Raw genomic sequence first — 26,524 nt, 5'->3', positions numbered from 1 at the left:
TGAACATTGATTAAGTGGGGACCTGTTTTTATCTTTAACATTGAAAAAAAACACAAAAAAACAAAGGTAAAGACACACAAAAAATCTGACACATACGCATACGCACAAACATTTGTCCAATGTCATGTTTGCATGTGGTCATCGTCTAAATAAGACTCAAGAGCTACGCCCAACGACTAAAACACCACCACCCATTTGGCCATTGGGATTTATTAGGATGTTGTTTTTTTTAAAGTCATGAGTAAGTGCATAAAGCCATAAGTCATCATTGAAACAACCTTTCCTAATGAAACCTCAGTCTTTCCTATTTTTGTGACGTGAACCCAAACATTCTGTTCCAATGATGTCACCTAGTATCTCGCTTTCTTCCTTCCGTAGTGTATCTCCACAATCTTCTAAAGAACCACAAGGCTCAATGATGCGAAGGGGAAGCGCTTACCATCAAGTGCCCTGTCAGGACATTGGTGGCCGTCCTATCAGTCTTTTTTAGACGCCATGTTCCTCATCGTTATTCATGTCCTGGACAGAAAACAAATCAAAAAGTGTTGGAAAAGACGCAGAGTGTTCCTCGCTTGTCGCCTTCAAGGTGACAATGATTGTATTTTGTGCTTAGGTTTTCACTGTGATGCAGAAAAAGCTGTCAGAGTGCCAGGATGAGCAGTCCTGTCTTTGGCCCTGAATTTTGGTGACAACCCCTGTCCACTTATCACCAAGTACACTCCAGTAATGGATGTGAAGGAGATGTTGTCGGATCTCCAAGATGAGCTGAAAGCATCCCGCAGAAAGCACGGGGATCTGTGTGACGACGATGAACTCTCTGAGGCCTCGTCGTTTTGTCCCCTCGCTCGGTCGCACTGCTAATTTTTTTTTAAATATATAATTTATTTGTTGATGAATTTGAGGAGAGGAGAGAAGAGAGAATAAAAAATAAAAGAAACGTGAAATGAGACAAAGAGCCGCAGCATATATGTATACCAAACATGATAAAAAGTATACGGGTCGAGAGCCACGTGTTTGCCACTCCTGCATTAAGGGATCAAAACTCAAATATCTATGTATTTTCCTTCACATGTACATTTGTCTGATTCATAGGTACATTTATGCTGTCCACCAATTCAGGGTGTCCCCTGCCTGGTGCCCGAAGTTGGCTGGGATTGGCTCCAGCACCCCCATGTAGTTTGAAAAATGATTGAATGAATGAATGTATTATATTATCATCTCTCATTTTCTGAACTGCTCCATCCTCATGAGGGTCACATGGGGTGCTGGAGCCTATCACAGCTGACTCCGGGCCACCAAGCCACCTGTAGTATATATATTATAATGTGAAATAATAGTTAGCTATTATAAAAATAATAGCTGTTATGCGCAGTCCGGGACAATAGGGGCGCAAAATGCAAGTTTTGTATGATATGAAGTCGAATAGTAGAAGAGAGAAGAAGACACAGCAGCAAGAGAAACCGAGTCCTTTCCGAACTCTGTTCTAAAAAGCCAAAATGATTTTAGATCTGGCTTTAAATACGATCTTTGCTGTCAAATGAAACCGTTTAATAGAGACGACAAGCCGGGAGTTTTATCTTCATGGCCAGAATGGTGCCAATGAGGCAGGGGACTTTGAATTGTCAGCGCTGTTGAATGTCCGCAGTCATTCCCCGGACCAAGCAGCGAGATCCCGGCACCCGGAAGGCCGCCGTGCGGGGATTTAACTTCTCCCCGATCGTATGGACGGATCCAAGGCGTAGGCACCGTGCAGCTACGCCGTGAAAACTCCCCTCTTTTCGGTAAAGGTAAGGATGGATTCCTCCTCAGGGATTGGAAGCGAGGAGTGCTTGGCAATATCCTTTGGGGAAAGAAAATTCATTTTATTTTAAAGTGATCTGTTAGTCTGGCAGCGAGCATGTATTTTAGGACTACCTAGTGATTTTTCCGCTAGTCGTTTAAAGTCATCATTTAAATACCTGGACTGTACGAGTCCATCTAGTATAAAGCAACTAATTCAAAATGTGCAATTACCCATTTCTTCCACTAGAGGGATTTCAACCAAAACAATGATATTATCACGCGATTTGTAGGCGCTCGTTGTTCATTTAATCATAAACTGATTTTCAACCTAAATAGTTATCTGGGACAAAGTAAGTTTTAATATCTGACCTAGTTTTGAATGAAATTCCCAATGTAAAGAAAGTTATTTTTCATTCATATTTTTCATGCCTGAACTTTTCACATATGACCAATTTATTCATTTGGCTTATCTATGTTCTAACCATGTCTGTTTTTTATCTGTATAATTCAATCATTTCTGACCAATCATCACAGTGGCACTACAATCCCAACCTAAGTCTTTTCAAATTCCCAAGAAAAATGCTATACTCAATCTATTTACAGTTAGATGTAAGATGTTGATTTTTTAATTTTCATATTGAGACACAATAATTCCTTGATTATGCTGCTCACACTGTAAGGGGTCTGGAGGTGAGGTCTGGCCAGAAGGAGCCCAGGCTGCTCTCACTAATTGAACGTGGTGGACACTTTATGTAAGTACCTTATACTGTAAATTAGGGATGGAGCCGATTCAATCAAAAGATGGGAAGTGGGCGCAAATCAGGTCAAATTCAGAAGATTCTAATTGGATAATTAAAGATGGGATCATGAAAATGGATTTTAAGTTTGAACTCTAACTATTGATTGCTACTACATATAGACCCGCCCCTGTCAAAGATGATTAGACGCCCATTGACGTCAATGGCAGTGAAACATAAAGAATGCCAGCCTTCTTTGACAGTAAAACAACAAGCAACAAAAAACCTTATCTAATTGGACAACCAATTTAATTGTTTGGTTAAAATACTTAAATGTATTTTTTTATACTGGTGCCTTCTGTATTATTAAATACTATTCTCTTCTCAAATTTGGTGGATGTGCCTTATCGTCCTAATATAACAATATAACATTACTTTATCTTCTGTTTCATGCATTTTTGGGTCTGTGCTTCCAAGTAACTTGTCACGATGACCTGCTGTGTTGAGCTTTCCACGTGAAATAATTGCACCATTGCTCCCACTCACCTTGTGTATGTGCACATATGGATGTATTCGAGGTAGCAAGCAGGTTGTGTCACGTTGCAGCGTCAAGCACAAAGCATGCCAACTACCTTCACTCATTATCTGGAATTCCTTAAGTCCATAATGAAATTCACATGGGAACACAAGTTGAGTGCTCAGCATGGAAGAACTTGCGGCAGGGAGAAAAAAAACGGACTAGTCAGGACCTCAATTCTTTGACAAGAGGGTGGATAAGTGCTTCTGAAGTTTCAGTTACAATTTTAGACGTGATGTAATTAGAAAATTTAGACTAATCGGATTGAATTTTAAGTAGCCGATGACCCCTAATACCAGTATACTAATATATATACTAGTATACTTCATGATTTAAAAAAAATGGACCACAAGACATTTCAACATGCATGTCTGCATTATTTTTCAACTTATGTTTAATAATACCGTTATGAATGTTAATAAATCATGCTAAGAAATAAGGAAGCTGTTATCAAGAAGGAATGTGTGCTGTTGCTATGCAGACTTGGTGTGCTCGCAACCCCCGACGCCGTGGTGGCCCGTCCAGTGCCCCAGCTTTCCATACCTATTAATGGAAAATTTGAAATTGTCAAAGGTAAGAGGCCAAATTTGCATGCAAATGACATTTGAGACATTTCTAAACTAGAGAAGCTAAATTTTCCTTTTTCTTGCAGAATCTGAGGAAACTCATCTCATTGACTTCTCCTTAGTCTGTGAGTATTGTACTGTGAGTACCTTTTGTGGCTCAAAACCCTCAAACTGTCTTTTTATTGCAAAACCAAACTGGGGGAACTTCATTGGAAAGTTTTGGAGTTCACCTAAATTTCATTTTTTTTTGCTGGTGTTTACATCTTTATTTGGTAGCGGTCACTGGTTTCCTGGGATAGTTGAAAGAATTTTGAATGGACTGACTGTGTAAACACTATGCTTTAAAAAAAAAAAAAGTACACTCTGTAATTCTAAAGTTGTGTGTTTGTGTGCTTTTTGCATATGTGTTGTCGATTTGCCTATAGCCGGAATCAAGATACGAATAAAAGGAGAAAAAGCCCCAGAACTCTTGTTAGAACTTCAGAATGATGAACGCACTCAGACGTTCCTCACCCAGGTGATGAGTGCTCAACAACAAGGTATGTCTGCATGTCTAAAATTAGTGGGGTGATGTATCTTTCAAATTAACATCATTTTCTCACTGTAAAACACAATTTTTTTTTACTCTGGTTGGAACCCTGCTGTCTATAGTCTAGTGCAGATTATATCTAAATTTTATCAGATCGTGACCTAAATGCCTTCAGTAAGGTTGTCAACATTATCAAAGGGTATTAATACTGTAATGCTGTTTCTAGGTATGATATTGTATGGCAAAGGTACCAATACATAATTATTATGGTGTCATGGAGTAAATTTCATTTTGCAGTACTCTTGATAGTCACAAATAGGCTCCAGTCAGAGAGCGAGCACTGTTGATGGGTTAACATTGTTAATCTTTTACAATATTAACTGTACTTAATACTTACCAAGAGGTCATAGTCATTACCGCAATTTGAATATGCCTGAGTTTTTTATGTGGCGAGGTCAAGTGAATATATTGCACCCATTGTGCGTTCAGATTACTATCGTTAGTAGTAGGAAAATATGTTGTACCAGCATGCAGGAAGATGTGATGACTCAAACTGTATTTCCTCAAATCCATGAATCAGCATTGATGGGAGGAGTGACCTGCATCCGTTCATTTTTTTTTTTGTACTATGTGGCTTTGTAATCGCACTCTGCTTCACAACTGGACTGGATCATCATGAAATTGATTTCCATCCGCTTTAAATGTTATAACATTTTGACAAAAACATCCCCATTCATTTTTAATGGCGAAAATCACCCCATTCCATATGAGAAGTTAAATGTTCCGTTTTCTAGCTACTCAAAACAAATATATGACGCCTGATTCTCAAGGATATTCATATTAATTTTAATTTTCTTTCTCATTTCGTAGTTCAATTGAATCCCACCAAGCCCGCCGAAATGGATCCCCCTGCACAAGTAGCTCAAAGTCGGGTTCGAGTTCCCATCCCACCACAGAGAGGACATAATAAAACTGCCAACTGTGTGGACTCTGGGGGGAACGTGTCCACTTTGACAAGCACGCTGCCTTCCGCCTTCAACAGCAGCGCAACCACACATAAAACTAATGCAGGTAATATATGCTCAAAACTACACTTTATTGCGATGATCAATAACACTTTTGACTGTTTTTCAGTTCACTCCCTGGCCTCAGACTTTGGGTTCGAGGACAACTTCAATCACACTTTACAAGTAGAGGAAAAGAAGAACCACCAAAACCGGATAGTGGCTTCGAGGGATCCTCCTCCAGTTCCTCCTCTTCCTCCCCGAAAAGCCTCCTTTACGCCATCTTATCAGCTGCCTCCTACGCCCGTCCCCAAAGAGCGAGCAAGCTCTCAGGCTAAAGATTACTCCGCTGGGGTCACCAAACCAGAGTGAGATTCCTGCTCCATTTGTAGAGCATTAAAAATGACTAAGATCAAGTATTCTAATGCCTTTTTGTTAATATCATACATTTAACCCTGCAGGAATTTCAAGTCCAGCTTCGATCGGGTGGACAGGTCTCCGTCATGGTGCGAGAGTCCTACCACAAATACCATGAGACAAGCTATGTTCTCCACTCAGGCCGGACAGAGAGAATACCTCATCAAACACCGATTGGGAAAGAAAGAAAATGAATATGTGGACATCCAGAACTTTAGGTACGACTACTTTGTTTTCACCTTATTCTCAGGGCCAAAAAAACCCGGCCTGACCCGAAATAAAGACGCTCCAATGCCTCTGTAGGTTCTTTAGCGGTACGTGGAACGTCAATGGACAGTCTCCAGACAGCAGCCTTGAGTCGTGGCTCTCTTGTGATGCAGAACCTCCTGATATTTATGCCGTGGGGTCAGTCAGGATTCTTCATAAATGTAATGTGTCAACTTCATTCTGTTGTGCAGTAAAAATTCTATGTGTTTGGTTTTAGTTTTCAAGAATTGGATCTGAGCACTGAAGCCTTCTTCTACATGGACTCATCCAAGGAGCAACTGTGGGTGGAAGCAGTTGAAAGGGGCTTACATCCTAAAGCACAATACAAGAGGGTGAGTGCAAGAGGCAGGAGAGGAATACATATACGTTCATTAAAATACTGCAAATGCTAAATAACAAAATTCCATTTCAAAAAATACAACCATAATAACAAAATCCTAAAAAATGTTTTAACTGATAAGAAATAAAAGTATATATTGAAATTCAATTAAAAAATATCTAAAATCAATAAATAATTGATTATAGAATTCATTTCTATCTTTATATCTCCTTGAATTTTTTAAAAAAGGATTCAATTGTGTTTGTAATTTTCTATATATTTTTTCTTCTATTTATCTATTAATATTTAGGATTTTTATTCATGTAGGATTTCAATTTTTTTGCGGGATTTATTTAATGTTAATATTTTTTTATTCTATTCATATTTAGGATTTATATTCATGTAGATTTTCCAATTTGTAGCTGGATATATTGTTATTTTCATGTATTTATGTAATATCTTTGGTGGTATATTTGTGAATTCTGGCATCAAGGAGTTAAAGATAGCAAGGGGCACATGCTTTAAGGTCTATATTTTCTTCAGGTTCGCATCATTCGACTGGTTGGGATGATGCTGGTGGTTTTCGTCAATAAGATACACAAGAGTCACATTAAAGAAGTGGCTGCAGAACATGTCGGCACCGGAATAATGGGCAAAATGGTATGTTCGGACCAACTTGGAAATAGCAGGATTTTTCTTACCGTCTCACTCAAAGAAGCATTTTGCATTTATCCCCAATAGGGAAACAAAGGTGGTGTGGCGGTGAGGTTTGTGTTCCACAACACCAGCTTCTGCATCGTCAACTCTCACCTCGCTGCACACGTGGAGGACTTTGAACGGCGCAACCAGGACTACAAAGACATTTGCGCCCGCATGGCCTTCCACCTACTGGACTACCCCCCTATTAGTATCCACAAGCATGAGTGAGTACCCACAGTGCAGGTGGCTCTTATTTCACAGTAGTTGGCTTCTGTTATTCTCACATATTTGACAATTTAGCCATCCTAACAAGCATAAGCATTAAAAGATTTGCAGATATATTTCACTCTTGATTTCCTCACCCCAAATCTAGTAGGCTGATTTGGTTTATTTTTGTGTGTTACAGTGTGGTCATCTGGTTGGGGGATTTAAACTATCGTCTCTTCATGTATGACGCCTCGGAGGTCAAGCATTTAATTTCCCTGAACGAGCTGAAGAAGCTTCAAGAATTTGATCAGGTTAAATATCCATCAATCATCAATATACAGTAACCTGTGGTTACTTTTTGATACAATACGATTTGTGAAGGCTCACAATAAAGATTAACCACGGCTAAGCAATATTTTCCAATACACTTGTTAGGAAATGAATTTGTGATATTCTACATTTATTAAAGATAAAAACTATCTTTCTAATAGACAGTATATGGTTCAAAGTATTAGAGAAAACAGCCTTTGAAAAGCCTTTCTTTCGCACACAGTTAAACATTCAGCGGCAGACTAGACGAGCCTTTACTGACTTTATGGAAGGAGAAATCAACTTCATGCCTACTTACAAATACGATTCTAAAACAGACCGATGGGATTCAAGGTAAAACTCTATTTTGGTAAAGTACACATCAATTTTCTGTCCAGATTGAACTTGTCCAGCCTGAAGCAGCGGCGTTTTGCCTCCGCTTTTAGTGAACAGTGCCGAGTCAGCTTATCCCTGAACGTCTTTCTTTCTTTTCCGCTAGCGGGAAGTGCCGCGTTCCCGCGTGGTGTGACAGGATCCTGTGGCGGGGCAACAATGTCAAGCAGCTCAAATATCGCAGTCACATGGAACTGAAAACAAGTGACCATAAACCTGTCAGCTCCATCTTCAGGATAGGGGTAAGGATTGGACCAATTTCAAGACATTTTTTTACATGACTATTGTTTCCTCAAATAATTCAGTCCGAGTCTGAGACTAACGGGAGATTCCCCAGTAACAAAAAAAGTACAAAATGTATGCACCATGATGAATATGATGTTATAATGCACACAAAGGCATAAAGTATAAATCATCTCCTTATGTAGATCACAGTGGACATGGTCCCGTGATATAAATAGCTTATTTTATTGATATAACTTCACTTAAGTTTTCTCAAGACTTGATTTTTCTTCTAAAGGTGAAGGTGGTCAATGAGCAACGCCACAAAAAAGTCTTTGAGGAGATTGTTCGCGCCATGGACAGAATGGAGAACGATTTCCTTCCTTCTGTCTCTCTGAGCCAGAGAGAGGTAAGAACGTTGCTATCGTCAATAAGAGCGAAATATTTCCATTGACCTCTTTTTCCACTCGCAGTTTGCATTTGAGAATGTGAAATTCCGGCAGCTCGAGAGGGAGCGTTTGCTTATCAAGAATGACGGGCAGGTCCCTTGTCACTTTGCCTTCATCCCCAAACTCAATGACACGCTGTATTGCAAGTCATGGCTGCGTGCCGAGCCCAGTGAGGGATTCTTGGAACCAAGCAAGTCTTTTTAAATTATTCCTTGCCTTCTTATTCTGTAATTTTTTATCAGAAATCAAGCCAGATGATTTCATTTTAAGAAGACCAGAATTTGGTCCATAATATTTTTAAAAATTATTTTCTTTCAATAGTAACTCTATTAGGGCTATTGGTGGTTGCTACTACTATTAAACACCAAATACGTTAACAATGATTTATTATGATGAGGCTATTGTTTATTAGGGAAACATCTCATTTGAGCAGGTGAAACCCTGGAGATCTACTTGGAAGTCTACGTCAGTAAAGACTCTGTCACGCTCCTCAACTCCGGCGGGGATGCCATCGAGGACATCCTGGTGCTTCACCTGGACCGAGGAAAGGACTATTTCATCACCATCTCCGGCAACTACTTGCCCAGCTGCTTCGGCACGTCGTTGGAGACCTTATGCCGAATGAAAAAGCCCATCCGGGAGATCCCTATCACCAAACTCATTGACTTGGTAAGAAGGGCTTTAAAAGAAACACAAATGCAAGATTTGTCTTTCCCAAAAGTGTCTTTATTAGTTGAATGTCTGGATTAGATTAGAACTGTATTTCATCCCATATTTGGGAAATTTCATTGGTTGCAATAGCAAGACAGACACAGAAGACATTGTAGACCTAGGTAAAAAAAACTGGAGCCACACCGAGGAAATCCACAAGGTGGGCACCTAATGCAGACTGAGGTTAAATAGGCAGAATCACTCTTTCAAGCTGATTCGTACAGTCCCTCAGTAGACTGGAGGTGTATATAACAAACTTAGTTTTGATGGCCAGTCTTACAAGTGAGCACGTAAGGGATTGCTCACCAGCTCTGGGTAAACTTGGTCACACAATGAGTCTATTTTTGAGCACTCTGAAATGCCTCTGCATTTATTTATGTGAAAAAGGAAGTAGCAATGACACAGGAAAGGAATCAGAAAGCTAACTGAGGTGATATGTTTCATTTTCCTGTCTATGATCACCACCTATTTACATTTTCCTGCATTTATGTGGATGCAATGATTTATTCTGGACATCATCAATCATTTTTTCCCCTGTTTCTGATGCTCAGTGCCATCCTCTTTTTAATTCTGCTTGCTTTTACCGCCTCTTCTTGCCTTGATCATTACTTTCCAACTCTGCACTCTGGCTGTGGGCTGACTTCTTTCTCAGGGAGAGGACACCTTCACTGAGAAGGTAAAATATTCTGACTACTAATTTTAGAATTGCAGCACATAACATTTGAGCCTTCATTTGAATAAGCACGAGCATATTATGTAAGAAGTCATGAAATAAAAGGAGAGGAATGGTGGGAAGCTCCCCGTGGAATAGGAGTGGCCATAATGTTTAGCTTACGATATAGCAAAACATCCTACATTATTATTCAAGTAAAACAAGCTATCACTAAAAAAAATAAGTAAACATCTAATCAGGAAAAATGGAAAAAACTATTTCTTTTGCAGTGTAGTGCTTTTTTGGAATGCCTTTGACAATGCACTATGTCTAATCGTCTTTTTTTTTTTTTGTCACCCCAGGAGAAGTCCAAGGTGAACTTCCTTTTAATGGATGGTGCAAGCACAGAAGACAAACCTCTAAAGATTCCCAAAGAGGTGTGGATTCTGGTCAACCACCTTTTCACCAAGGCCTGTGATCAGGTAAGATATGTCAAGATGGAAAAATTACAAGAAGACAATTGAGTTGAAAACAAAAGCACAGAATTTTGCATTCTGTCTAATGCACTGGTTTCTTAGGAGGACCTTTTCCAAACACCTGGTTTAAAGGAGGAGCTTCAGAGCATCATTGACAGTCTTGATACCAGCATTCCAGACAACATCCGTATCCTCCTTCATGACGCTACTTATAAACCTGACCAAATAGCAGATTGACAGGTCTGACATGTTTGAATTAAAAATAATCCCAAGTACAATAGAAGCACATTGAAGGTCAACCACATCAAAGTGGAGGAAAAACGTAGCGGTTTAGGGCATTTATTCAAATTAACCCATTGGAAATGCTTAAATTGTATTTTATTAAGACTAGTAGTTTAATTGAAGCATTTGTTGGTTAGATGTTTTTCCATCACTGTTTATTATCCATCAAAACGTACAGACCAAGACACAGTATTTATCCTTAACATCTTCCTTTAAGCTGGTTGCAATCACTCTGTGGCCGAGGCTCTGTTGATCTTCCTAGAGGCCTTGCCGGAACCAGTGGTGTGCTACGAACTTTACCAAAGGTGCCTGGACTGTGCCCACGACAGCCGCCTCTGTAAACAGGTGACCAGATCAACATTGGATGTCCTTTTTCTTGTTTTTTGTTTGCTCTCTTTCAATGTTCCTAAAAATGTGCCAATGCATTTTTTCTGAATGACAGTTGGTATCCCAGCTGCCTCGATCCCACCGTAATGTATTCCGTTACTTGATGGGATTTCTGAAGGAACTGCTCAAGCACGCGCAAAACAACAACCTCACGGCCAACCTCATTGGTAAGAAAGACCATTTTAAATTTGGGGATGATCAAAATACCAAATTTTATGGCATACTGCAAATAGTTCTATGATTACGAGCAATTCTCACTCTCTTGTCAGCCACCCTCTTTGCCAGCCTGATCATCCGACCTCCTCCTAGCACGGCGAGCCGACAGACGTCCCACGACCGACAAAAAGCTATTGACTTTGTCTTGGGTTTCCTCATGGCCGGAGATGAAGAGTAACTTTGACAGTGTCTCCCAGGGAGCCAAACAAGTGACCATTTCATTTTTCAACTGTTACAAAAATGACAAAATCTCACATTAGAGTTCCTAGATGTCTTTTTGGAGAAACCTGCATTGGACAGTGAACAATTTGAGCTCACCTCAATGGCCGCAATGTGGATTTACGAGCACTTCTTAACAGATTCAAACTGTAAATATCATCTAAAAGCTGAAGATCACGTCTCGAGTGTAGTGCTTATTGTGATGACCTCACTTAAAAAAAAAAACATTCATTTTACAACTTATTGAAATATTTGAAGTTTGAAAATAGAAACGTACACAACATATGATAACATTTCGTTGCAAATTTTTGCTGTGATCTTTGCAGAATCCCGGGAGCTTTATATCAAGTTTGTCCTGTTTGTCCAAAGTTACAGGCAAGTTTTTTAATTGTGTCAACTTCCTGCTTAAAGAGAATAGTACTCCATACTATCTCCTAGATTGTAAATAGCAACTGTTTACCTTTTGGTGTGACGTCTGTCCTTTGCTATCGTATGAATGGTACGATGTGTGTGTGTGTGTTAGTTTATTTAACCATTGTTTTCTGCCCTCGATTCTTAGTGTCTTGAACTGGTTTCTCCTCGCAGCAACACAATGTGGCATAAATGACACATCATATTAGGGCGCAGCTTAGGAGTTTAGATTCATTGTTTCATTATGTAACGTCTACATTTTGTAGGAATCGACCAATCAGATCAGTTAGAAACAGTGCGTAAGTGGCAAGTGTAGAGGTTATTCCATTCGTTATGCTTTGCCATGTGACACTTGAAATGTGAGCATATGATGTAACCGCTGACAATCATGCATGTAGGATTGCTTTATTCTACTTTGGGAAAAAACATATTCCACTACCATTTTAATAGTCTATATTCCTGGATTCCAAATCCAACGTTCATCATCTGTCCTGTAATCAACACCTAAGAGTCAAGTGTTGTCATATGCCAGTGTGTTATGTATATTTATGGGAATTTATTGTGTGGATATGTGGTCACACTCCTTAATGAAGGTACTCATAACAACACTTTGTGTTTATCTGTTTAGATTCTTTGGTACTTTTTAATTTATTTAACAAAAATAAAAATCCATGTAAATTTTGCTTTTTTTTTCATTTTCAAATTACATTTTCATGCAATAATACAGTTTTACCTTTAGATGGCAGTGCTTCCTAGCTCCAGCATCTATATTTTAATATCACTGTCAAAAAACAGATGCATGACTAGGCATTTGTATTTGTGCATACAATACTGATAATACTTGGGTTTTAACAGTTATTTTATTTAGTTTTGCGTATGTATGATAAATGTATTGTTTCAGTTGAGGGCAAATCTAGATTGGGTTTAATACGAGAAGGATCTCCCTGGGCCTGTGTGGGTTTTCTCTGGGTAGTCTGGTTTCCTCTCCTATTCCACCAAAGACATGTATACTAGGCTGGCTGGCTGCCATTGACAGCGCTAGGCGTCCAAATCATTTCCCCAGCCAGGGGTGAATGAACACTTCCATTAAATATGAATTGGACGTCTAAGGACGTCAGTGGGCGTCATTGGGGTAAGAAAGAGAGTTGCGAATTGGAAGATGCTCGATTTTTGGCGAGAAATCAAGATGGAGAAGAGAAACCAGTCTAATGCGCAGCTCGTATGTGTTTTACTACCTCAGTGTCCACCAAGCCTCAGTCCGCGGACCATTTGATATCCATCCGAAGACAAAATATATTATCGTAAAGATTATATCCGTCTTTTTTTATTCTTATAATTGTCGGATCTTATTTTGAAAAATGACTTTTTCCGCGTGCCTTTTCCGGGCGCACTTGACTGCTGTGCAATGTCATTAGATGCCTGCTTTTCACCCGGCACACGCGGAAAAAAATCAGTTAAAAACAAATCAAGAGTTTTTTCTACCGCAAGGAAACGCCATCAAGGAAGAGTCTTCGAATACTAGCAAAAATAGCTTCCATCTAATCGAAAAAAATCACTCCAACGACTAATATTAGTGACCGATTCATCGCAACAGGTGACACACGCGACCCACAGTCGCCATGAGTTCTTTAGGGCGTACAGCTAAATCACGATGCAAAGAACCCCCAATTTCTCTTACAAATTGATGAAATATCCGACTACATTAATGCACCGTTAGAGATGAGATATGATTCAATCGTGCTACGCACGTGGATGACAACAAAGCACTTTTTTCCTCGTTATTATGCAATAAATAGCCTCCAAGAAGATGCGCACTGCGATTTATAATGTTTGTTCATCTTATTAAGCAACACCACAGCAGCAAGTAACAGGAAAACAAGCCAAATGACTCTACATTATAGTAAGTTAACATCATAGTACAAAGTTTGTTTGTTTTTGCTCAGATTAAATTGTTTAAACTGACACATGCTCCTTTACTTTAAACACCTGTGCTTTGAACCGGCCTGCACAAACATTTTCTTACTTCAAACCAGTTACTGGTGCAAAACAAACAAACATAAAAGGTCGGGGATATTGGATTTAGGCCAATTGTCCATCATGGAGCAATGATGTTAGACCTGAAAGATGGTTTGTTGCCCAATACCTCCCTCATCCGACGAGGGTTAAGATGATTTATTTAAAACCAAAGCCATCCATACATTCCTTTATACATGTTTCTTTTTGCGCAGGAAGTGAAGCCAAGTGTAATGGTGGTGTTTGGCACCAGTGCAGGCAAACGACAATCTGCAATGAGCAGCTGCACTGACACGGTGGCCCCAACGGCCCCAGCGGCCCACTGGCCCCACCGGCCCAAGTCCAAAACCTAGAGACAACATACAGCAAAAGCATAAGGTAAGACAACGCTTCGGTCCCCCAAAAAACACTGCATTGTGGGTAAAAGGTAAGTCTTGGATCAATGTCGATACTATATTGTGATTAAGCAGCACATCACTAACTGCCATCTAGCAATACCATCTAGTACAACGGGTCTTGGGTTTGTGTTAGCAATTTTATTTGTTTTTTCCCTGAGGCCAAAATGCTAAAATCCATCATAGCTTTCATGAGCAATATATAGCGTACAAAGAGAAATTGAGCTGCCTGCAGCCAAATTTACTGATCCACTTTTTGTTTTACAATAATACAGTGTAGTATAGAAAAAGAACAATACATATATATGTTATTGAGTGTTCCAAATATGTACACTCCATTTTACATCTCTATAGTAGTTGATAGTCAAGTTAAAATTTATTGTCAGACTCATACCTGTAACAACAATATTCTCATTCGTAGTGCTTTACAAAACTGAACCTTAAGGAAAATATGAATATATCAAAGTAGGATGTCTGTCTAAGATGTTCCATAGGTCCTTAAAGCGTAAAAAAAAGTCAAAACATAGCGTCTATCTTTGTATATACACCTCATAATGTTTTGTAAAATTGACACTTTTTTTTTACCTACATTTTGTAAAAAAATTCATTCAAAAGTCAGGGTGCTATTAATAATTACAATGTCGCATGCTCTGCTGTGTAAAGTAGACGCCATAATGCTGCATTTTCATTTAACACACTCCCTTTGGGAGCACGCTCTATCATTCGCCCTCCAGAATAGCAAAGAAAAACAGAAATTCCCCTTTATTTTATTAAGTGTTATTATCATCACTTCTTCATAGGCCATATTCCCCTGATGGATGAGGAGCCATGTCATTATATAAAAAAAAGGGAGAGAAATCTACAGGCGGCCAATGAGGCTCTTTAACAGGCCATTTTACTTGTCATGGAAATAGCTTACATAGACTGGTTCCAAGCTGAAAAGTCCTTTACTGTATATATGCACGGGTGAATGCAAATGTTCATTGGACTCCTGTTTGTTCAAGGTTGGAAAGTAATGAAGTACATCTAGGCCACTTTTAAGCGAGAGCGCATGTATACCTCGTGACATTTAAAGCACATATTGGCGCAGCTCCTTGGCTGACATAAAGAATGTTTCAGGTCATAGTCCATTACATTCTCCATGATTTTGTACTTAAAAGCTGGCCATTGTGTGAGAGATTAAGCCATCATTCCTCTTACATGTGCTGCACATTGCCATTTATCACACAGTCTGATTCATATTTATAACTCGATGGAATAAAATCCATTCCGGGAAGGTAGTCAACCTTCAATTTTGTTAGATTTGAAGTTTTTTCCTCATTGTAAATAGAACAAATCCTTCCCAAAGTAAGGGTTTGTGGCTGTATATTGATTCAGGGATGTATAGCGATACTTTGTATCCCAATAGTTTCTTGCCGAGAATCGATGTATTGGTTTGAAAGAATGTTCAGTAAAGGAACGTTTCCAAAATGTTCCCATTAGACCGGAATTATTCACCAGAATGTCATTTTGAAACCCACCCAGTCAAAATGAATTGGTTGTCTAGCAACGCTTCACAATTCATCTCCTGGAATTTTGTTTTGGTCTGTGATAAACTCGTAGTAATCCTTAGCGGCCATTGCAATGCCCGAAACCCTCTGTGGGAGTGCTGTTCTCATATGTCAGTTGCGTTTGAGTGTAGTTACCATGACAACAAGCACGCTACCGTCTTTTAGAGAGTGGTAAAAGTGATTGCCTGTAAAAGATAAAGTATTTTCACTTCATATGATTGAATTTACGCTTTGGCTAAGAGAAGGAGCCATTACAGGGGTGACATCACATGTGACCTTTGCCATCGTCTTCCTCTTCCACTGGCCACTTGACCCCTCTCCATTTTGAAAGCCATCGTCTCTGCTGAGTTGGTTGTGGATGTAAATCTCAGTTTTCACTTAAATCTCTTGTGTTTTACTTCCCCTCTTAAGACGACACGAAATGATTTAGATCCGGCAGTAACGATAATAGACCCAGACAGTCGCTCTTTGTGTACCCGTGTGTGTGTGCGTGTGCGTGGCTTAATGTGTATTGCGGGGGTGCTGGTGCTGTTCTGGGGTCAGTCCACAGCTCCAGTGGTTCTGACCTCAAATGGGGAGAGGGTGTCTGCCCAGTTCAAAGGTCAGAGCAGCAGTCAGACTGCTGGCCGCCTTCCCAGGCACCTCAGCATTACTTATGTGCAACATCTCTTTCTACCATCATTTTATCCTTAGCAACCCTTTCAGTGTGCCTGTGCCTCGCCACGTGATGTGCTTTTTCAGGAAGGGATTTAATCCTTTTAAGGACAGTAATCACGGCAGTGGACAGTTACTCAAAAGTTGACACTTAAGACCTCTTTATAGAGAAAGTGACTGTTTTTGCTTTGAATGTTAGAAACTACTATTCATTGAAAAATACATTGTATTCGATATGTCTATAAATACTCATGAATTAACACAATGCTAAATTAATTTAAAATCAATGCACACTGGTTACGGCACTAAGTAGCATTCCATTTTTTTTTTAAATTCAAGTTTTTAACTATAATTGCACGCCATTGACGGCGCAAGATATCCAATACGTGAATCTCATTTATTTCCAATGGCTTGATTCCTTTCCAATAGAGAAAAATTGACCTGATCACAATGAGAAGTACCTTGAAAAGCCCGAAAAGCATCATTCATTTGCAATAAAAAGCCCCCAAAAATACAAACAGACTTCCTGCACGAGAGGGTTAATGGCATTTCAAATGAAACACATAAGTGCAACATCAACACTTCCTCCTGGGCCTCTGTCATCCTCCAGGAATTCTGCCTAGCAACAAGTGGCTGCGCGAACACCATGCGAACGCTAAGAAGAATTTTCCGTTTACGGGAAGCCACTTGTTCTCTTGCTCCCTCCTCGCTGTCTCTTCGAGCCCCGCCCATTCTGTGCCCGCTCTGCTTTACGAGACCTACTTGTCTCCATTGCAAAATGATTGCTATTGGCTCTGAATGGTAATGCTGATTGCCAGCCAAAGACTCTCTCTCTCTCTTTCTCTCTCTCTCCATCTCTCTCATCCGCAAACACCTGCACACCCTCCAGCCACTCCGCTCTGACTTTTCTTCTCTCCATCCAATCAAGAATGTGGTGTGCAGAAGGAGAGCTTTACCAATCAGCGCGTGCAAGGGCCAAGTTTAGAGAAGCTCTGATTTCCACTAAAGAGACATCGGAATATGCCGACTACCGGCGCTACCGTCTCTCCAATACACGGCTAACAGGGTCTTTTAACGCGGCAGCTGGCCGAAACGGCGCCGACGCCGACAACACAGTAACACGTAGATTACGGATGTTAATATTAGGATTATGAATACTCATTAAATGGAAACAGATGTGTCTGTATATACAGCATTTTACTCATTTCTCAGTAACAATGGCCAAACAAGATGTATATGTAATTTATGTGAAAATCTATTTTGAAAATGTCTTTCAAAGTGTTTTTGCCATTGGAAATAGTTTATTATTATTGTTTTTTGGTTAAAAACATTGTTTTGGGGCAAAAGTGAGACAGCCTACATCATTTTTTTTTGGGAAGTTAGAACGGTGTGAATCAGTCCAAGCGTACGTCATGCCCAAAAGGTGAACGGTGAAAGAATACAAATATTATTCGTGGGGAGCTTTGCAAAGTATCCCTACACAAATAATTTTGCCGCATTGCTGTGAGGGATTGGACGAATGTTGAGTGACAGTAGAGTGTTAACGGCGTTTGACTTCCTGCTGGTTGGCGTGTTGACTCTGCTCGCTGTTTCAGCGGGAGTCGTGAAGGACTTTTGGGATTTTTACAGTGACGGAAGACTTCCTCTTCTAATAGAAGAAAGGAAATAGGCACTTATGTGGGGGGAATAGGCCAGGGAACTAAGCCCACTTTGAAAGGAGTAACCGACCTCTACGTTCATCAAGCCGTGGTTTGCTAACAAGGCGCCTTGCCTCTCATGCATTCATTCATTGGTCAGAAAGCCCAGCTAGCTATCAACTCTAGATGTCCGTCCGTATTTCTAAATAAACACTGCAGTGGAATCAGCATTGTGGTGCTCAAGCGTATTTCATAAAGAAGGGAATAATGGCTTGTGTACTTGTGTGTGTATACACACAACAACATTCGGTTGCCACCCGTCTTGCAGAGAGAAATGGAAGAGTGTTTGTGTGTGAGGAAATGGGGTGGCCAGGTTGGTAGGCTGTCGTCAGGCAGCGAGGAGGATCCCAGAGTCTTCCTCGCCTCACATGATCTCAGTGAAAGACGACCTGCACAGCTGCGTGATCCCCATCTGGCCGCCACAGCTAATTGCTCAACTTGTGAGATTGCTCTAATTACTCACTTTCTCAAACGCAAAATGCATGGGGACTGCGGGGAGGAGCATGACACTGCATTTGTGTACAAGTAGGAAGAAAAACCCTTTTTTCATGTACTGTGCGCATTAATTGTCAGAAAACTGCGTTTTGCCATAATCCTAGGAGTTGTGATACACCTATTTTCTTTGCAATTCTATCTATTTAGTTGGCATTATGCAGATTCAAATCGTCCCATGAGGATGCTAGTTTAACAATGAACTCATGTAATGGCTGTACACCAAATCGTAGAAGTACAGAAGTTTATATTTTGCAGTTTGTGGACAAACAGACTTTTAGTCTTTTAAAAAAAAAATATTTTTTTTTTAAAATCTTAACTCTGGGTGAAGCAGCATGACGAATTTAGGTTAAAGTTTATTAATTTGCTCCTATTATATAGTGTTTATCTACAGGCTCTGTCCACACAATGTGTTTCATTACCATCTTCCTCTTGAGGGGCTCAGGTGCTAAAAAAAAACCCCTTGTCGACCTCAAGCGCAAGCTTAATTGATAATGTCATGTACATCTTGGTACAATTAGAAGAGAATACATTAGGACACTGTGGTCCAATTGTTGGGGGATGAAGTGGAGATGGACGCTCATCACCATGTCTGGAGGTTTTCCATTTCAACATAAACATCACGGCAGGCCACTTCACTGAAGCGTTTGTCCTCTGTGATTAATAGCGCTAACATTGTGACCTCAACTACTTTTGTTTCCAGTTCAAAATTAACCCTTTCTTGAGGACTCTTTTTGCCATGTCAATGGCACTGATGTTTGAGTTTTCAGGACTTTTGAATAGAAGTTCGCTGTATCGACCACTGACCTCGAAAGGGTTAAAACCAGTTGGACACCATGAAAAAAAAAGACGATCCCCATCTCAGATGAAATGAAAACAGACACTCCCTTATGGCACGCCATGGAGGGTTTAGCTTTGTTTAAAAGTGTCCACAGGAATTATAAGCAATGTAAAGATTGTGGCAAGATTTCATTGGATTTAAATTAACTTCACTTTTGTGTTTATTTTTACACATTCTTTCCATGTGACCGACTCTTCTAGTCTTGACTTGAAGTTTGATGGACACGGTCGGATAGGTGCCTTCAACTAATGATGGTTATACTATATAGTACTTTATATTTATGACCTCATTTGTTAACATAGTATTGCTGTGTTTATTAAGAGAAATTTTACACTGAAATTTTCAGTGTGCATGGCAAGGCCTTTTTGTTGTTGTTGTCTTTTTCACTTAAGAAATAGTTTGTTTTCCTGGTGGCATACAATATCCGCTCTTATCCGGACTTGTGTAAATTGATAATTTTGTAAGATAATCATTATTGTCAACCTCGTAACAAGAAAGATCTCGAATAAGTCTTTGCCAGCCCTTTTCTAAGCTCGTCTCTTAAAGTCTCAACTGGCACAAATCCTTTAGCCACACTTGTAGCTTCACCACACCTTAAAACCCCCCCTCAATGCCCAAAAGTCAAGTGGCAAAAAAATCCCAAGATGGTGCCAAGTCTCTTTTATTTCCACCAGCCCTTTTCTCTATTTGTTGGCAGTTTTGTCATCCGTAATTAAAATGTTGGATACAAAGTGGACCGAGTGCTTGTTTATGCTCCTGGTGTCTGCACAGCAGACCTTTATGACCCCCGAGGTGCCATGACTGGAGGCCTTATCGGCCGTGAAAGCATCGGCCAGCCCGCCAGCTTCCGTTTACTGCTAATGTGAGCAATGTTACATTGGCAAACAGCAGTGAAAATCATTACGTTGGATATAGAAGAGTAACAAGTAGCTCGTTTGGGCAGTACTCAAACTGGAATGAAGTGCGGTACAATTTAAAAGCCAGCCCAATGAATTTGCAATGGGTGAAATGATCAAATGCAAATTGAAAGGGTCGAATTCCCTCATTACAAAATTGCTCTTTAGTTCCTTTTCATCATTTTAAAACATCATATATCTAAAGTATTAGGGCCAGACACATACAAAAACACCATTAAGATTAAAGTCATATGTGGAATACTACCGCAATAAAATGTTAAGAGGAGAAAGTAAATGAGGAAAATAAGTCTTAATTTTACAAGATTAATGTCGTAATACTATGCAACTTTAAGTAGTATTGTGAGAAGTCTGAGCTTTATGCAATTTTAGTCTTTATGTAATGGATATGCATATATATATATATATATATATATATATATATATATATATATATATATATATATATATATATATATATATATATATATATATATATATATATATATATATATATATATATATATATATATATATATATATATATATATATATATATATATATATATATATATATATATATATATATATATATATATATATATATATATATATATATATATATATATATATATATATATATATATATATAGTTAAGTATATATAGTTAAGTAAACTGAATATTACATACGTAAACCAAGCCTTGGCTAGTAGCTACGACAAAGTATTAATATAAATCTTTATATTGGTCATAATTTGACACATTTAAAGTTGTGTTAAATGTAAGTCAGCACCATTGCGTTGGATTGGCTGCAAATAAAGTTCAGATGTTTGGAGTAGGCTTTTCTTTGTCTAGCACTTTATCTGAATTGTTTATTTGGTTGAATTTTTACATGAAGTCAAGGCCAGGGATGCTAAATGGGCATCTGACGTCAGTTGGTTCTGTTCTGGCACCTGTTCTGGGACTGTAACGTGGGGTGGGGGGTAAACGTGAGGTCACGGCTGTCAGCAGCCTCTCGATTCTAGCGGCCAAGAGGGACTGTAGATATGAGGAGGGTGGGCTCGCTCAAAAGGGGGAGAAACAGCTACAGTGATGACATGTTAGAGGCGCTTTAGAGGTTCTGTGACTGCAATTTTATGTCTCATGAACTGGGCACTATTCAATCCATTTGTGGGAATGCTGACAGGGATTCTTCACCAATATTCTTCACTATTGTTTTTCCTCCAATTTTCATCCTTCTTAAGTGATGCCCATATTTTGTTAAAACTGGACAGCCAATGAATTATAAAGGGATCTGAAAATGCACCAAGAGTTTATAAAGAGATCTTGTCTTTCGTATATTTTGACTCGTCTTATTTTCTTCCTCGATTCCACCCCCTTGTCCTTTCATATTTATTTGCTTTCTTTAACAGCGGATGGCCCGTCACAGGGAAACGTTTATTAAATAAGAAAAATGTAAGAAAAAATGACCTCAGTGCTCAGCTAGAACGAGTGTTTATTTGCGTAGTGAACCCGAAGGCACACGATTATTTTGGCGATACCACGGCTGACCTTGCTTCGCGTTACCCCGGGCCTTCAATCCTATGCTAAAGATGTTGGGACTGATACAAGCGTCTCCGGTGTCATAATTGATAGACGCGAACTGGCGAGAAGGCATTCCCGCGCCGTCACATATTAATGGCATGTTATGTCCACCGCACACCTTGTTTGAAACGCTCTCCCTTTTGCACAAGCAAATCGTCAAGTGAAGTCAAGTCCAAAAAGCGGAGTTTGAGTCCAATGTTTTCTAAAGGGACCCTGGCCATTTCTCTTGTTTGTTGCTGTTTGTCAGGGGTTTTCTAACCCTCCCCCCCAGCTTTCACCACACTCTTCCACGGGAACCGTCAAGGATAACTAAAGGCATGAAAAGGCCACGCCGTGGCGGAGGCGCTGATCCGTAACTGGCTTTTTTGAAAGGGTGCGTGTTGAAAATCAAGTCGTACGACTTCAAGGTGCGGGAGCCTCGGGCCGCTTGGTGTCATTGAGTACTTTCCAAGGGTTAACGTGTTTTTTTTTTTCACTTGTCAGGGAACTTGCGATGGGGGCACGGAATAACTCAGTGTAGGGGTCACTGCACTCGGCACTTTGAAATTTTCAAACGGACATCCAACAGATACTTTTGAAATGTTTTGGCCACCGAAAATGAATTGGGATATTTTTTGGGGGGTCAAAATGCTTGGCATGAATCCCACGATTCCGAATGTGAGTTAGCATTTCCACATGGAGCAAACAGACTTCAGACTTTGTCTCAAGTGAGCCATGTTTCACGTCAGTGCAATTGTACAAACCAAACAGCTGCCAATACTGTAGAAAACCTTCAAGTTATTATGCAAAAGCACAAGTTTGACTAACCGTGAGCTAATACCATATTACTGTCATCTCTACAGGCGCGCTAACAAGCCTCGGAGATCATTAACGGCCGGGAAATGTTCAAATCTCACGAAGATAAATGAGAGACGGCTCACTTGACGTTAATCACCGCGCTCCGCATAGTTTTATAGCCAGGGTAAAGCCTTAAGCTCAGCGGCTCTCAAGTATGAGTCTCAAATCCATCAAAGAAATCACACGCAGGAGCATTTGATTTATTCCAGTTAAATCCAAAGTACAATCAGATGCTTGAAAACAGCACTGCTGCCAAAAGAAGGAATTAGAATGTGGCCTCCCAACAATGACTTTATCATTAATAAATGTCCAATCCCTTTGATGTAGGAGGGTGGCAGCGAAAAAAAGCGCAAAATCAAATTTTACCCCAGACAGCACATTTCTGATGAGCTGTCTTCATGCAAAAGCAAATTCATAACTGAACATATCGATACTTTTACATTCCAATTTGTATCCAGATGCTTTTTTTGCTTTTAAAATATACATTTACAGACATGACATTTTACCATTACCAATCTGATACCAATTCCATGCTGATTGAGTACTCGTATTCTACAACCAATAACTATAATACAAAAATAATGCCACCATTAAATGAGAAATCTTATTATTTGCATTAAAGTGACCCGTTTTCAAGAAAAGTGACTACCACTAGTTTCTAAGTGAACATGTTTACCTGGTGCTTGATGTAAACGTGAATACTGGATGGGATCCGATCTGAGGACTCAAAAAATAGCTCCGAAAACTCGATACTCGCACAGACCCACGTGGGCCAGTAAAAATCCATATATAGGTAGTGGCTGCCGTAAAAAGTAGCAGCTTTAAATCCAGAAATGGTACTGAAAGAGGTCATGCACTGCCTTCATTAATGCTTCCTTTTGCATTTGAAAGCTCCTATTTGCATCTATTGACCTATTTGAGCTTGCCGTCCCATTCTTCTTCCTCTACGCATGCTAAAAGTTGGCTAGGAGTTCTGAGCCCTCATAATTTGAGACATAAGTATATGAGAAAAAATCACATATGTCACAGTTTATGTCAGCACTCATAAAATTACAGCAAATGACCAAATCATTTCTCATCAGTAGTCAGTCATTCATCAATTTTCCCAGCCGCCTCAGCAACTCGCGCCTGCTTTCCCTCAAAGTGACGTGTCTCGATTTGTCTCATCTTTTCAACGGCGTTAAATGAATATTTGAAGCTTTTTGCGTGTTGCTAAGAAATACTCATTGACCCCCGACTCTTCAAATGACGTCAACACGGCAGCGCGTCTAAGGAAACCTTCTCTAAGTGAGCTTGAAAGAAAAAATGGAGCGTTCCGGAAGGTTTGCGTCTGAGTAGAACGACACACACGGCCGGCTACTTCGCGTCGCCCGGCCAGAGGAGCTGTCAGCCCGGCCGATGTTTTACAGCTCATTCTGCAGACAAAACACCTCAGCGGCAACATCTGCTGCCAATTTCGGTCGAAGCATTCCTGCAGCCTAGTTAATATTCACAGGGGTTAGGATCTGCTCAGATGGGATGCCGGTGGTCGGCGGAGGAGGGATCCTGGCCTTCAAATTGTCCACACGGGGTGAAAAATGAGGGTCTGGAGTTGGGTGGGGGGCTTGCCTGAACCGGAGACCTAATTTGTTGGGATAATAATGTTGTTCGCGCCAGGCCGCGCCAACTCTGAAAGCGCACAGGAAGTTTACAATACGGCCAAGTCCCAGTCAAAACATTATTTAACCCTTTCAGGGAGCAGTGGTCACTGCAATGGACGGCTCTTGAAAAGATGGCACTTAAGACCTTATACAATAGTCATTCATTACACCTTAACAGGGAATGGGACGATTTTAGGTTATTGAAAATAATGAATTATTTCGATAGCATTGTTTTGGGAGTGATTAAAAAAATATAGCATTTGATATATTAATTATTTCCTAAAAGACTACAGTTGTAATAATAAACTTAGGGGAATTGAAATGAATGAAAACAGAAATACACACTGGTTATGACCCCAAGTAATATGCTAACATTATTTTCCACACTATGTAGTAACTTATTGCGATACTATTAGGAGAATAAGATGTGCAGAAAAATATGAATGTATGAAAATGAGGAAAAACCAGAAATACACAGGCATCCAATTTACTAGAGTGTAATTGTTTTCTTTTGAAGCGTAAAACTGGCTATAAACCTGGACATATTTTGGCATCCACGGAATAAAAACACATTTTCTTAAGCACCACGTGTGTGCTTTTAAGAGGGAATAACAAGCTAATTAATTGATGGTTAAACCTCAGGCCCTATTTAATAGGCCCACACAAAGCCCAGTTGGATTGCCGTGGATCTCTGTACCCCCGGTTAACGGCAAAGGAAGCGGTTATTTGCCGGTGCTTTTATGAGAAATAGATTTTATAGGCAGAGTGTGTTTGTTTAACCCAGAAGGAAATAAAAGACATCAACTCAGCAAACCTCCAAAGACAGATATGACTTTATTTGTTTTCTACTCGATGCTCTTCTGTTCTTGGGAAGATTTATCCTCCAGCTTCAATAACTGGCAATTCACGTAAAAACAAATGGAGTCTATCATTTACAGTACATTATATAAAAAACAAACTCTCCTTATTCCCACTCATGACAGGACGATCTCCAAGCACTTGACCCAGTCTCGTGGCGAGTCCCCATAGAGAGAAACACCTCTGCTGTTCCCTGTTGCCATGGCGACTGCACAAACATGTCTCAAATGATACGTGACTGCCATTTGTTATGTACAGTACAACACACGTGTGCACTCGAGTCTTGTCAATTATGTGGGAAAACCTGCATAAAGGAATCGTTAGGAGATATATTATTCCCGTCATTTATTAAAAGAACCTCAATATTATCCATATGGCACAAATTTAACCAAATTTTAGAAGCTGTCACACAGTAGGGGAGCCAAATTGTGCTCTCTGAAGCTTAAAAAAAGTAAACTTCACTTATATAAATACAAAACGGGTCACTACGTTTAAAATAAGGTCAAAATATAATCAATCCACATAAATTGCCGTCTATGCTCGAAGTGAACAAAAAAAAATCCTCGCCACAGCATCTTATATATTTACCCCTGGGGCTATAACATAGCAGCTTTTTTTGTAGCACACTAGATGTCAGTCCTTTTAAAATCAAATAAAAGTTTATAAAAAATACAAATAACACGCCTGAAACTGTCCTTCTGTAACAGGATAAAGAATTTAGAGGATGCATCCCCCTAAGCCACTTCTTTATAAAAACCACAGGTGACAAATAGAGGAAAAAAAGTTGTGTTTTATAGTCTGAACAATAAAATATTTATTTTTCAGACACAAAAAACAGTTGCACAGAAGGCAGGAGTTTACTGTTTTTAAACCAGTGACAAAACTTGAATGGAACCTGACTTTTATCAGTAAGTGACATCTTTGTATAGCAACAGTGACGTCCTACGTGAGTGCATATTTAGAAACACGCAACGTTATTTCGCATTAGGGAAGCCTCTGGATGGCGAGATAGGGCGCCTTTGAAAGTATGGGAAGTAAGGAAAACGTCTATTTAACAAAGGTCACGTGCTACTTTTGAACCTGTGATGACGGGAACACATGGAGTTGGCTTCCAGCCGAACACACACAAGCATGATTTATTTCCTAACTTAAGTTAAAGAATGTGCCACTGAATTTCTCTGTATATCTCCGTGGAGCCCCGTGTGTGTAGCAAGGACATATTTGGGGATTTACCAAGT

The 26,524-nt window shown here is 39.7% G+C and overlaps 2 protein-coding genes across 6 annotated transcripts in view; both read left to right on the top strand.

Annotated features, from left to right (window-relative positions):
* Window positions 1–1,435: 1,435 nt before the first annotated feature.
* Window positions 1,436–12,514, top strand: ocrl (OCRL inositol polyphosphate-5-phosphatase). 5 transcript variants are annotated; one of them, XM_077732952.1, is made up of 24 exons: window positions 1,436–1,787; window positions 2,463–2,534; window positions 3,578–3,669; window positions 3,749–3,787; window positions 4,088–4,201; window positions 5,062–5,262; window positions 5,326–5,563; window positions 5,657–5,830; window positions 5,916–6,017; window positions 6,097–6,211; window positions 6,742–6,858; window positions 6,940–7,121; window positions 7,304–7,415; window positions 7,658–7,767; window positions 7,913–8,048; window positions 8,327–8,437; window positions 8,502–8,667; window positions 8,911–9,146; window positions 9,841–9,864; window positions 10,203–10,322; window positions 10,419–10,503; window positions 10,816–10,943; window positions 11,041–11,152; window positions 11,255–12,514. In XM_077732952.1, the coding sequence occupies exons 5-24, from the start codon at window positions 4,183–4,185 to the stop codon at window positions 11,377–11,379; spliced, it is 2,613 nt and encodes an 870-aa protein (XP_077589078.1). In that variant the 5' UTR covers window positions 1,436–1,787; window positions 2,463–2,534; window positions 3,578–3,669; window positions 3,749–3,787; window positions 4,088–4,182; the 3' UTR covers window positions 11,380–12,514. The 5 variants fall into 5 exon arrangements, with proteins under 5 accessions (XP_077589078.1, XP_077589075.1, XP_077589077.1 ...); XM_077732949.1 differs by having other exon boundaries at window positions 1,436–1,836; window positions 2,456–2,534; XM_077732951.1 differs by lacking the exon at window positions 2,463–2,534.
* Window positions 12,515–13,251: 737 nt separating this feature from the next.
* The window catches only part of xpnpep2 (X-prolyl aminopeptidase (aminopeptidase P) 2, membrane-bound), a 70,312-nt gene continuing 57,039 nt past the window's right edge, over window positions 13,252–26,524 (top strand). The window contains exons 1-2 of the mRNA XM_077732156.1: window positions 13,252–13,731; window positions 14,060–14,222. The gene's annotated coding sequence lies outside the window, so the exon portion shown is untranslated. The remainder of the gene's footprint in view (window positions 13,732–14,059; window positions 14,223–26,524) is intronic.

The sequence above is a fragment of the Stigmatopora nigra genome, chromosome 14 (assembly GCF_051989575.1).
Source record: "Stigmatopora nigra isolate UIUO_SnigA chromosome 14, RoL_Snig_1.1, whole genome shotgun sequence".
NCBI classification, from domain to species: domain Eukaryota; kingdom Metazoa; phylum Chordata; class Actinopteri; order Syngnathiformes; family Syngnathidae; genus Stigmatopora; species Stigmatopora nigra.
Note: the sequence above shows the minus strand (reverse complement) of the source record. Positions and strands in the feature narration are given on the sequence as shown.

Coding starts and splice junctions, on each gene's coding strand:
- ocrl (XM_077732949.1), top strand. CDS start 1,794: ATGGATTCCTCCTCAGGGATTGGAAGCGAGGAGTGCTTGGCAA. Junction 1,837..2,455: donor AAGCGAGGAGTGCTTGGCAA/TATCCTTTGGGG, acceptor ATGCTGCTCACA/CTGTAAGGGGTCTGGAGGTG. Junction 5,831..5,915: donor GTGGACATCCAGAACTTTAG/GTACGACTACTT, acceptor ATGCCTCTGTAG/GTTCTTTAGCGGTACGTGGA.